The sequence below is a fragment of the Cynara cardunculus genome (genome assembly GCF_001531365.2).
Source record: "Cynara cardunculus var. scolymus isolate 2C chromosome LG 16, CcrdV1, whole genome shotgun sequence".
In the NCBI taxonomy this organism is placed as follows: Eukaryota; Viridiplantae; Streptophyta; class Magnoliopsida; order Asterales; family Asteraceae; genus Cynara; species Cynara cardunculus.
In genome coordinates, this window is record NC_037543.1 from 13,392,207 (window position 1) to 13,404,923 (window position 12,717).

The following is a 12,717-nucleotide window of genomic DNA, read 5'->3' on the forward strand; positions in this document are numbered from 1 at the left end:
TATTTAGCTTATAGTCCTCACCTTAATCGTTTTCAGTGTTTTGCTGTGAAGTTTCAAGCGTAAAAAACTGATCTTATGAAAACCACCTGATCTAAGCCTGTCAAAGAAAATAACATAAAGGAGTTTGAGGTTATTGTGTGTAGCTACAATATTTCAACCATGGACATCATTGTTTTATATACTAGTGTTCTTGGTGATGGGTTCTAATTCTATGGTTGCTTTCAGTTTCTTCATCACCAGCAGTTGTCATCGTCTTCATCTCTACGTACATTTCTTCGATCATCGGCTTCCAAAATCGAACTCGTGCATTTATAAACCAGTTTGACACCTATATATAGTCATCAACCCCGCTCTATAATAACCCAATGAAATAGGGTTTCATTGGGTGCCATAAATGTCTAAGGGGCGTTTACCAAACACTTACCCGGTAAGCGCTTATCGGTAAATTTAACACTATCATTTACTTACCGGATAACACCGAAACGGTATCGTATGCAACAATTTACCCGGTAAGCGCTTACCGTGGTAAAAGTCGTTGCCTTCATTTACCATTTACCGGGTAAAACTCTTGGTCCTTGTCTTGCTCTTATCGGGTAAGATTCTTGATCCTTACCATATTCATCCGATAAGGTAAAATGACTTGGTGTTCACTTACCCGAGTAAGCGTTTGGTAAACGGCCCATAAGTGTACTAATGTACTGTTTTATAGTACTGAGTTTATAGGTCAAACACTTGTGTGTCCTGTGTAAAAGCATTGCAATAAGTTCATAAAACATTTTTGAGCATCTTAACAAGTTTTTTATGGTAGTGTTGAAATAAAATGTCAATTAATTTTCTTTTATATGATATTATTTTAAAAAGTGCCATATAAAAGAATTTGTTCAGATGATACTTCTTCAAAGTGTTCTTATAGAAAACTTTCGTAAAAACTTGTTAATGCATTTCAAAAACATAATATAAGCTTAGCGTGATACTTTTAACACATAATTGTTTGATCTTATAAACATAAATCCTACAAAACAGTCTATTACGACACTTGGACATTTTTGACGTCCAATAAACCCGATCTTATTGCAGTGATGTATTCAAAACAGTCACATACCTGGCTCCTTGTTAATCCGCTTTTAACAGCCAACAACTGTTTCTCTGAATCCTTCGGATACCTGCATTTGATGCGAAATCAACTCAATCAGATTCGAACACGAACCTTGATATACGGTTTTCGTTTTTGTGAAAAGCAAACGAGCTTACGGGCGAAGAAAGTTTTGAAAAATCCATTCTCGCAAAACGGAAACCGATTTTTCAGGCAAACCTCTTTGTGGTTTCCACAACTGTTGACCTTTTCCTCTTAGCCGCTGATGTGCCCAATGCTTTCGTAGAAGAGACGATAACTCGGATTCCTTTGGATCGATTTCGTTAAGATCGGGTCCAACTGCAAGAATTCGATTACGTAATCTCTTCCTTAAGTTGTTACGGAATAACGAGATTGTTTGAAGAGCGAAAGAAGCATGCATCCGCGGATCCAACTCTGTAACAACATGGAACGCAGACTTTACTCTATGAACCTCACTTAAGCATCGGTTAAACTGTTCATCCACCTGATCAATACAGAAAATATCATAAGAGACTGTTTTATATGACTTAAGTTTATTGAAACAAACAATTGTATGTCTTATGTAAAAGGGTTACAATGAGTTTATAAGACGTCTTAAGAAGAGGATCCAAAGTTTTTTAGAGTGTTGTCACAAAATAAATACCACGTTTAAAAGCATATTATAACGCTTTTACATATAACTTGTACAGTATAAAATAGTTTATATATAAACCCGATTTTGTTGTAGAAGGTGGCATCGATGGTACATACCTGTTGTAGTAAAACCAGCAAATGTTTCCTTATTGCTTTGACTCCCAATCCTCTTAATTCAGGATGATTGTGACCCTCAAATCTATCATTTAAATCCATCTGTTTATGGCTCGTTTTCTCGACATCTCCGAGAAAACAGGTCGTGATTTCCGAAAGAATTTCTTGAATCATAGTAAGATACCTTTTCGATCCAGATTGATGACTTTGCGACAATAACTGGATCTGCCTATCATCGTCAAAATCTGACCTCGATGACGACATGCTCTTACTGTTACAAAAATGATCTTGTTTCGAGTTGTCCATCAGCAAAAGACCGCTGATACGCGAATCTGTATCAAGATTCAACGACGGCCACCCGTTACTGTCTGAGCTGAGACTAGAGTTGTTTTCAGAAGAAACCCACGAATCCATCTGCGTGTGGAATCCGGAATGTTCCTTCGGAGGTTCGAAAAACTGGTTAGAATGATCCCATTTCGTATTTACGTAATCCGCAATCATTCGGTCGAATCCAAAATGTTCATAGGCATCATAGGATGGTGCTTCATCAGTGTTAACAACTGAAGGGAAATCGGGTTGAAAATGTTGAGTGAGATCTGTATGGTTTATGGGAAAGTTATGGGTTTGATCAAGAAAAGTTGGGAAGCTTTCATCTAAAATGCCCAATGCCATACTCATTCCATTGTTCTCCATTCAAACTCCAAACCTACATCACCAGCAACTTAATCAACACAAGTTCAATTTCATGGAAAATAAACACTTTCATGTTCCTCCCATCAAATTACGACATGTGTAAATGTAAGTGTAAGTGTAAGGGTAAGGGTAGTTACGTAAATGTATAGGGTGCATTGATTTAAATTTATTACTTTATTTGTCGTAAAATAAATGTAATAATATGAGAAATATATATTTCTTAATTTATTAAATGACATTTAGTTGTATCTTTCAATTTAATGATAGAGGGTTAGGTTTCGATGATAATAAAACTTATGATTAAAATAGTAAGAAAAGAGTTTCCATCATTGTATTAATCTTAATTAAAGATTAACATTAATATAGTGGACCAAGATACACCGGATCAATTCTCGTGATAAACGCAATTCATGGGATGAGAGTGAGATTAAAATTGATCAAGGGTCGAGATCCCTTCTTTTGCTTTTCGCTTTAGCTCGTATTATCACACGATTCCTTGTCTAATGATAGAAAGGGTAATCAATTTCACCATCTCATAATTAATGGTAAAAATAGAAAGCAGATACTTATTTCGTAACAAACTAAAATAAATTTGTATACATTTATTTTTGGACAAATAGAGTAATTTATTTCTCAAAAGTCGCTTTATCTTTATCCAAATACAGTTGGTATAGAACGTAAATTGACCATGCTTCACAATATCATATCACAAGTTCAGTTGTCATATCTTACATATTTTATATGTACGTAGTGACTTATCAGGTTGGGTTCACATGAGACAAGACTGTTTTGATGAGACACGTGAGACAAGTTTTTTATACTTGAAACTTCACAGCAACGTTGTGAAGATAAAAAAAAAAGCCGAACCTTTACAGCAAAGACACTGTGAAGATTACCTTCACAGTGTTTTGTTGTGAAGTTTCAAATGTAAAAAACTTTTCTCACGTGTCTCATGAAAACAACTTTGTCTCTCATAATCCCAAAATCGACTTACCAATATTGCATAAATGAACGTTAGATTTCTTTACGGATTATAAATCCATGCAAATCGTACTCCGACAACTTTACGTAAGACAGAGTTTAATTTATTTGGGTTGTGATTTTAAATATCTTTGTGATTTTAAGCTCATAAAATTAGTTATTCATGATAAATAATGCGAACTACATAATATTTATAATTATTACTATTGATTTAAATGAATAATTGATTCTTATAAATATCGTGTAACATTTCTGGTCCACCAACAGGGGATTCTTATCCTTGTGGACCCTTCAGAATAGTGTTTAGAGAAATTTCCACACATTGATTGTATCATCTTTTGGTTTTATTGTATATTGTATGAATTTAATGAGAGTTGGTTTCAAGTTTGTATGATTATTAATTATACCTCATGTAAAATTTTACAGTTTCAAGTTTGAATAACTAAAAACTAAATTTACTGATATTGTAACATTTTTATATAAGACACAAATCATTTATCATATAAATTTAAGACCAAATTGCATGAAAAAGTAATGTACTTTAACTTGATTCCTATTTCGGGTAACGTACTCTCAAAACTTCTATTTTGATATCTAAGATGTAAGGTTTTAAACATTTAAGTATCCGGGTAACCGGTTGAAACATTAACCGATTATAATGTTGATGTGGTAACCAAATTAGCAATATTTGCTGACGTGGTTAGTGACATGTTTTTTTAATTGAAAATTAGTCTTCAACGGTTACCCAAATATTTAAATGTTTAAAATTTTACATATTAGGTATCAAAATGAAAGTTTTAAAAGTACGTTACCTAAAATAAGAATCAATAGAAAGTACGTTACTTTTTCATGCAATTTGCCCTCAATATTTTGTACTTAAATAAATGTGTGACCAAATTAAACCATTCTACTCGCAAAATAGATAGTCGTCTTTGAATTAGTCGACTCACATAACGGATTGAATATCCAGTTTAATTAAAAAAACCCACTCTACTTGCTCAAAGTAATTTACCCCCCCCCCCCCCCAAAAAAATTCTTCACAAAATAAACCACCAAAACTTTCTTCTGATTAATACATTTTTATATATATGATAATTAGTTTATAACATAATCACAAAATACATGTAAACTCAAAAAAAGCAGACAACATTTACATGCAAATTCAATCTGTTAGTAACAAATCTAACAAACTCAGTATATCACATCTGAAAGTAAATCTCATAGAACAGAGTACACATATACCTTACTTCATGAGAGGTATACATACCGTTAATTTTTGGAAAGACCACCGATTTACGAAAAAGATTTGGGAAGCTTCAGTTACTTACGACACCACGGTTTTATAAAATATATTTTTATTAAAAAAAATGGGAACATATATTTGAAAGAAAACCAACCTTTAAAGAGGAATTGAACCTTGAAAGATGAAGAATAGCCTCCAAACCTTTTCCGTCTTCACCACCCAAAAGAGAAATGAAGATGAAAACATGTAGGCAGCTTTCTTTATATCCTCCCTTCCCCCCAGAAGTTTGGACTTTAGCAACTCATATAACCCACAATCTTTCTTTCTAAATATAAAATAATATATGATTTTATATATTATTTAATTAAAAATTCTTATTATTATTTAAATAAGTAGATATAGGGTCATGTGAAATAACCTAATTTTAATGAGATCTGTAGAAAATATCGGAGCCTTTGGATGACTTTTTTTAATCTCGATGAATCTTCACAACCATCATAGCAGAACACAGAATCTGTGCAAAAAGCGAGCCCTCCCATGAAAAAACTGTATCTTCACAAGAAAAATACACCAAACCTTTATAAGAAAAAAAGAACCTGATCATTCACACGGTCTCTCATGGTCGTATGAAAAACGGATGCTCTCGCATCATCACGATCCTAAATGACTAATTTTTATACATAAATGAAAACGTACATTGTTATATACTCCTTTTTATTTATTTATTATAATCTTATTTAAAATTTGCTTGAAATGCTATTTTGTTAAAAAAAATTATATTATGTAAATTCATAATTCAATAATTTATATATATATATATATATATATATATATATTAAAGAAGAAACCACATGCAATGATGTGGCCTCTTCTCAAAACAAGAAAATGATTTATCTTTATTCTCCTTTTCTCAAGCTTCTCTTACTTTAATATTTTTTTATGTTTCATATTCACATTCAAGATCCTTTAATTAGGTTGTTTCAACCTATTCATGTTCCCTCTAATAAGTACTATTTTAACTCTCATTATTTCTCTTTATTCGGTTATAATTTTTCATCTTCTCTTCATGGTACACCTCTATAATAATCTCTCAATTATTCATTTCTATTCATGTATAATTTTATGGTACATCTCTATGATAACCTCTCTATTAATCTTTCAATTCTACCTCTCTATTCATGTATAATTTTGTGGTACACCTCTATGATAATCTCTCTATTAATCTCTCAATTCTTCCTCTTTATTCAGTTATAAATTTGTGGATGCGATTTGCATTTTTGTTGATTTGAGGTGTCATTCAATAAGACAAATCATAGTATGAGTTTTTGCTTATGTAAGTATAATATTTCTTTTTTTAGTCAGAGATATTCACATTAAAGTTGGAATTATGTAGGCATATGGAGTTTTTGTGTGATAAAGTGACATATGAATCCTTGAAGAAATAGTGTAACATTGGATAGAAAAAAAAAACCTCTCAATTATTCCTCTCTATTCAGTTTTTGAGGTGATTTGCACTTTTGTTTATTTGAGGCGTCATTCAATAAGAGAAATATGATATGGGTTTTTGTTAATATAAGTATAGTATTTTCGTCTTTCAATTGTAAATATATTTGCACTAAAATTGGATCGGAGATATTCACATTAAAGTTGGAATTATGTAAGCATATGGAGTTTTTGTGTGTGAATAAAGTGACGTATGAATCCTTGAAAAAATAGTGTAACATTATTTAAGAAAAAAAAAACTCTCAATTCTTCTTCTCTATTCAGTTTTTGAGGTGATTTGCACTTTTGTTTATTTGAGTCGTCATTCAATAAGATAAATATGATACGAGTTTTTGTTAATGTAAATATAGTATTTTCATCTTTTAATTGGAGATATTCACATTAAAATTGGAATTATACAAACATATGAATCTCTCAATTCTTTCTCTCTATTTAGTTATAATTTTGTGGGGGTGATTTGCATTTTTGTTGATTTGAGGCGTCATTCAATAAGAYTAATCATAGTATGAGTTTTTGCTTACGTAAGTATAGTATTTCGTCTTTTAGTCAGAGAATTCACACTAAAGTTGGAATTATGTAGGCATATGATTTTTTTGTGTATGGATAAAATGACATATGAATTTTTGATGAAATAAGATAACATTGTTTAGTATAATAATATCTTTTAATCTCCCAATTCTTCTTCTTTATTCAGTTTTTGTGGATGTGTTTTGTTTTTTTTGTTGATTTGAGGAGTCATTCATGAAAACAAATATGATATGAATTTTTGTTTTTGTTGATGTTAATCAGTCTATTGTGATTTTTTTTCCTTTTTTAGCATTGAGCTTGGAAATTATTTTCTAATATTTTTAATTCTTAAAGAAGAAACCAAACATAGTGAGGTGTTATCCTCTAAACATTATAAACCCATTTTTTTCTTAGATTTTTTATTTTTTAAAATATTTGATATATATAAAAGACTTTTCCATTTCTATATTTAAAATATGAAATTCAATATAATACATATATTTTATTTTACATAATTTTATTAAAACCTCTATTTTCAGGATTTTTTTTTATAAATAAACCAAACTATGAACTGTCTAAAACAAATCTAAAAAGCTTGAACAAGTCAAATGAAAAAATAACAAATAAATCAGACTCTTATATATCTAGAATGGTCATAATATTAGCTATTATTTTCATTTTATGCAATCGCATGTAGGAAAAAAGTGGTTTCAATGAGGTTCTTGACCAATGTTGCAAATGAGTACATCATGAACCAATATAAGCAAATTGCAAAAATATTCAATAATTATATCAATGTAAATAACAACACAATTATTGCTTGGTGAATATAAATATTTTATGAAAATATATGTAGAAGATAAATTGATATGTATTATGGTAAAATAATTCTCTTAATACACCTCATGATTGTAATCAATATTTTCACATATTTTTTTTATGATTTTGAACCAATCACAAAGTTTGATATAATAAAAGATTGATATATAAGACTTAATATATATATATATATACAATATTAAAAGAACAACCAATAATGATAAGTTAGATTCATATATCAAAGGTAATGTTGATTCTTATTAGTTTAATATATAAATGTGATCATCGACTTATTTAGCTAATTTCAATAAATTTTTAAAAAATTTATCGTTATCGCACAACGCGCGATGTCAAACACTAATATATAGTAAATTATGTACCAATTAGAAGAAGAACATATAATTATGAGAAATTAATGCCATTTATCAGAAGAAAATAGGATAAAAATGAAATTATATCAATATGCAAAGTTTTTTTTTGATATTATATATTTTACATGATTGGATTAAAAAACTCAATTTCAAGAGAAACTTTTAAATACTATTAAATATACATTTAACTATTTATTAAAAATCTGAATGTTCAAAAAATACTTTTTATATAAAATATATTTATTTTAAATTATATTATTTTATTAACCAATTGAATAAAATTTAATCAGCTATTTATCATGTACACCAAACAATCCATTTGAATGACCGTTTTCGTTCTTATAGGTCAACCAGACATGAAAATGGAATGTAATTTATAATTTTTTTAAGGTCACGGAGGTTTAAATACGGTGACTCCGAAATATCTGCAAAGCAGGTGATCGTCCTAGGATTAGTCGGCTCGCATAACGGGTTGGACATGCAGATTAATAAAAAAAGAAAAAAAAATGGAATGTAAGGACTTATTTTCTTATTATTGCATCAACTTATAGATAAGATCATGCTATCTAGTTCGTCGGATTTTGAAGAAATTGAAAGGAATTAGAATAGTTAATTGCATTGACCAAATTTCATTTCATCGATTGTAGAGCTCATTCAATCGATCGTGAAGCCAAAGAAGAAAGAAAAATGAACGATCGTTGAAAAGATGGAGTTGGAATATCATTCAATCGATTGTTCATCTTTTCTATGTGTTGATGTTCCTCTTTAATTAGGATTTCATATAGTGGTCTAGCTGGTCTTGCGTTTGCTCCATTTTTGATTTCGATTTAGGTCTAAATAGACAGCTTGTTGCTTGGTGTTTTACTCGGTAATAGTTTGATTTGATAAGGCATTGTTTGTTTTTTTTTTTAAAAGCTCCTATCAGTCTTTTATATCTGATTTGTTAAGAGGTAGAGTCATTCAGGCTGTTTGTTTTTTCCAAAATTTTCATAGACACTTATGTCTTATTCTTCTCTTATCTGGTAAGAGGTAAATCAACATCTTATTTGCCTCTTATTATTCTCCAAACTCTTAGCAATGACGTTTCTCAATTGTTAACCTTGATCGATCATTTATCTCAATCGATTCTTACCAAATTGACCCTCACCTGTCTCAATCGATGTATTTTAATATGATTTAAATGTGTTAAATACCATTAACGACATATTTTTGTTTAAATGAATGCTAATTATATAATTTAGATGTAAATTTCGTAATGATGATGAATAAATATGTGAAATTGTATAAATTTATCTATAAATTCAACAATATAATTTTATAATGACTAAATTAGACAATTTAAACAAATTCAGACATTTATCAATTTGCAAAAACAAACAGTCTTACTGATTCAAATTTCAGATTTCAACACCACCTTTTATTAATCAAAAGTAAAATAAGACTTCAGACTTCAACACCTCTTAAAAAACAAAAGTCACCTAAGTGTCACTTTGGATCAGGGTTTTGGTATTGGTAAACTGTTTTATAAAAACATTGGGTTTCAATTGATTGCTTCTACCTGATGGAAGTTAGTTTTTGGTTATTCCGTTTTTGTGAAATGTTTATTTAATTCGATTGGTTTTGATTCGAACAAAAGTTTGGTCCTCAAATTTGTTAATGACTAATATAGTTAGGGACGTAGATTTAGAAAAATATTTGTCTCTTCCCAACGTTTGCATATTACGAGAATAAATGTGGGTTTTGGTTTAGAAAAGTTTTCCATCTTGGTCCTCGAAAAGGGTTGAAGTGAATTTGCATAATAAATCATCACCATTACTCAGTACCCGTTAGTATGTAGTATGTATGCTTCGTTTTGTCATGTCTTTACTCGTTTTATTATTTTCTTGTTTTATTTATTATAGTCAAATTAATTAGTATAAAAATCAAATCACCAATCCAATTCTCATAGCTAGGCCATAGTCTAGAACAAATTTGTGTTTAGTCCATCGTCTCTTTGTGATCGACCCCGTATGATATACTTCTTGTACATTTGCAGTTACAAATTTTAAAATACATCAACTTTATGGCGTCGTTGTCGGGAAGACAATCATGCTAACATGCTTTTTCGGACCTACTAGTCTGCGTCGTTATTCCATTTCTGTTTTCTTGTTTCATTTCTGTTATCTCATGGTTTATTTGGTTTAAAAGTATTTGAAGTTTTTGTTTGTGTAGTTTGGCCAACTTGAAGACTAGAATGAAGAGTCACAATTCACAAACAAAGGATGTTGGATAGCGAGCCATTGAAACATGTGTTTGGTAAGACTAAGGGGTCGTTTACCAAATGCTTACTCGGGTAAGGGAACACAAAGTCATTACTTTACCGGATGGACATGGTAAGAATAAAAAATCTTACCCGATAAGAGCGAGACAAGAACCAAGAGTCTTACCCGGTAAGTGAGAGCGACGATTCTTACCACGATAAGTGCTTACCGGGTAAATTTGTTGCATAAGATACCGTTTTGGTGAACTAGAATCTTACCCGGTAAGTAAATGATAGTGTTATATTTTACCGGTAAGCGCTTACCAGGTAAGTGTTTGATAAACGACCCCTAAGATAGTTATCACCATTAGAAATGATGTGTGATATTAGCTCTATCTCGATAACTGTCTCTTGTATGCTATTTTTATTATCTTCTCTATTAAGTGATTCTTTTGTCAGGTCGGACATCATTGATCCTTCTTTTTTACCCCTTGTTTAGTTTTCGGTTATGAGTTGTGTAAAGTATTCTACAACAAGAACATATTGTTTATCGGACTGTCATTCTTGTGTTCACGCAACCTATACGAATCGGTGACCATTTAAGTCAATCATTTGACTTTCACCGATTCATACATTTTTTCCTCTATAAGATAATTGTTCGTCGAGTTCATGATGCTAATCGAACACCTTATCCCCCTTAACGTTTAATTCTGAAGTTAAACTCGTGACAATGAACGAGTCTTCATGTATTCCCTCAATTTTCTACAACCATAAGTTCCCCTCTCCTTCCCTGTAATTGTCTCAATGGTCCTATTTGCTTGTGGGTGAGTGTTTTTCTTTTGCATATAGTCTAGATTAGGTTGTTTTTTCTTCTTTAAATTGTTTTTAATTGATTTCCGTTGTGTTAAGGCTCGTAGTATACATCTCGCACTACATGATTCAAGTGATTTCATTGACACACACTATTAAGCATGTGGTTTCACATGCTTTTTAGGATTAGTTTGCATACCATAGTCCCTCTATGTTACAAACGTGACTATATGGATAGATTTGCCTAGTGAGATTTTAGCATGTAATCAAATCTGATATGATCCCATTACAATCTACATGCACATGCCTGAATATATTAGTGTTCTATTTTGTTTTACTTGTTGAATTGACGTTTTTAAGTTGAAGTCGACTTATATATTTTGTTGTTTGGGGACGAGTTCAAATGTGAACCATAAACTCATTAAGAACCAACTATTCATGACGAATAAAGTGAATACTGAAATTATTCACGATGAATGCCATATGATACGAATTCAAATATGAGAAGAACAGAGAAGTAGAAGAAGGATAGAAAGAAGGTTTGATTGCAATTAAAAGCGGAAAATTACCAAAACATAGATGATCACTGCACCAGGAAAACTTCCCTCTCTCAAAGCGAGGAGCTATGAGTCACAAGTAACTATTTAGAAAAATAACCGAATGCCTAGAAGCTAAAGGTATCCCCCCTATTTATTAGACATATTCCCAAAGCAAGGTAAAAATAAACCTTATCATTTCTTGGACCGTCTTACATATACCTTCAAAACTTTGGGCTTGGGTAAAACATCCAATTTAGGAGGATTCGTAACATTACTCTCTCCTTCCAATAAAGTCTTGTCCTCAAGACTTAGATACGGAAATTGGCCCTTGATTATGCTAGCATCCTCCCACGTGGCTTCTTCTCGGACCTGCCCTTGCTAACGAATTAGCCATTGATCCACTGATTTTCCGTCTTGTTCCACTATACGTCTCTCACAAATCTCCTGCGGCAATAAAACATCCTTGACATCGAATTCCAACTCAGGTGGTAAGAGCTGTGTCAACGTAGGTGACATCACAACTTTTTTAAGTAAAGAGATATGAAATATGAGATGGATACGTGACGTCGGAGGTAATTCTACTTTGTAAGCAACTGGACCGATTTTTCCGATAATCTTGAAAGGTCTAAAAAATCGAGCTGCTAGCTTCTGATAAATTCGTTTAGCAACTGTCATCTGACAGTACGGTTTCAGCTTAACATATACCCAATCACCAATTTGAAAAGTTCGACGTGTTTTATTTGCTTGTTCTTTCATCAACACTTGCGCATGAGCTAGTTGCATTTTGAGTTGCCTCAAGGCTTCATCTCGATCACGTAATTCCTCCCCCACAACTTCCACTCGTACTTCCCTCAGAATAAACTGAACCACCGTCGGTGGTTTACGGCCATAGACAATTTTGAATGGTGACCGACCTATAGAATTGTGAAACGTCAAGTTATACCAAAACTTTGCCCACGGAATCCACAATGCCTACGAACGAGGCTGATCAATGGCAAAGCACCGCAAATACGTCTCTAAACAACGGTTTATCACCTCTGTTTGACCATCCGATTCCGGATGATAAGCGGAGCTCATGTTTAACGTCGTTCCTTGCAAATGAAAGAATGTTGGTCCCGAAAGGGTCTACAAGATAAGAAACAGTTTGTAGA

The 12,717-nt window shown here is 31.7% G+C and overlaps 1 protein-coding gene across 1 annotated transcript; it reads right to left on the reverse strand.

The window, feature by feature from the left end:
- Nucleotides 1–92: 92 nt before the first annotated feature.
- LOC112529741 (homeobox protein ATH1-like) lies at nucleotides 93–5,014 on the reverse strand. Its single transcript, XM_025141116.1, has 5 exons — nucleotides 4,933–5,014; nucleotides 1,865–2,567; nucleotides 1,252–1,598; nucleotides 1,103–1,163; nucleotides 93–328 (listed from the first exon to the last, which is right to left on the reverse strand). The coding sequence occupies exons 2-5, from the start codon at nucleotides 2,552–2,554 to the stop codon at nucleotides 182–184; spliced, it is 1,245 nt and encodes a 414-aa protein (XP_024996884.1). The 5' UTR covers nucleotides 2,555–2,567; nucleotides 4,933–5,014; the 3' UTR covers nucleotides 93–181.
- Nucleotides 5,015–12,717: the final 7,703 nt, after the last annotated feature.

What these genes read in the sequence shown, in the direction of transcription:
- LOC112529741 (XM_025141116.1), bottom strand. Translation starts at nt 2,554, where the DNA reads ATGGAGAACAATGGAATGAGTATGGCATTGGGCATTTTAGATGAAAGC. An exon ending in TGCTGGTTTTACTACAACAG is followed by an intron (nt 1,599 to 1,864) that starts GTATGTACCATC and finishes TGTATTGATCAG; the next exon opens with GTGGATGAACAGTTTAACCG. An exon ending in GCGGATTAACAAGGAGCCAG is followed by an intron (nt 329 to 1,102) that starts GTATGTGACTGT and finishes GACTATATATAG; the next exon opens with GTGTCAAACTGGTTTATAAA.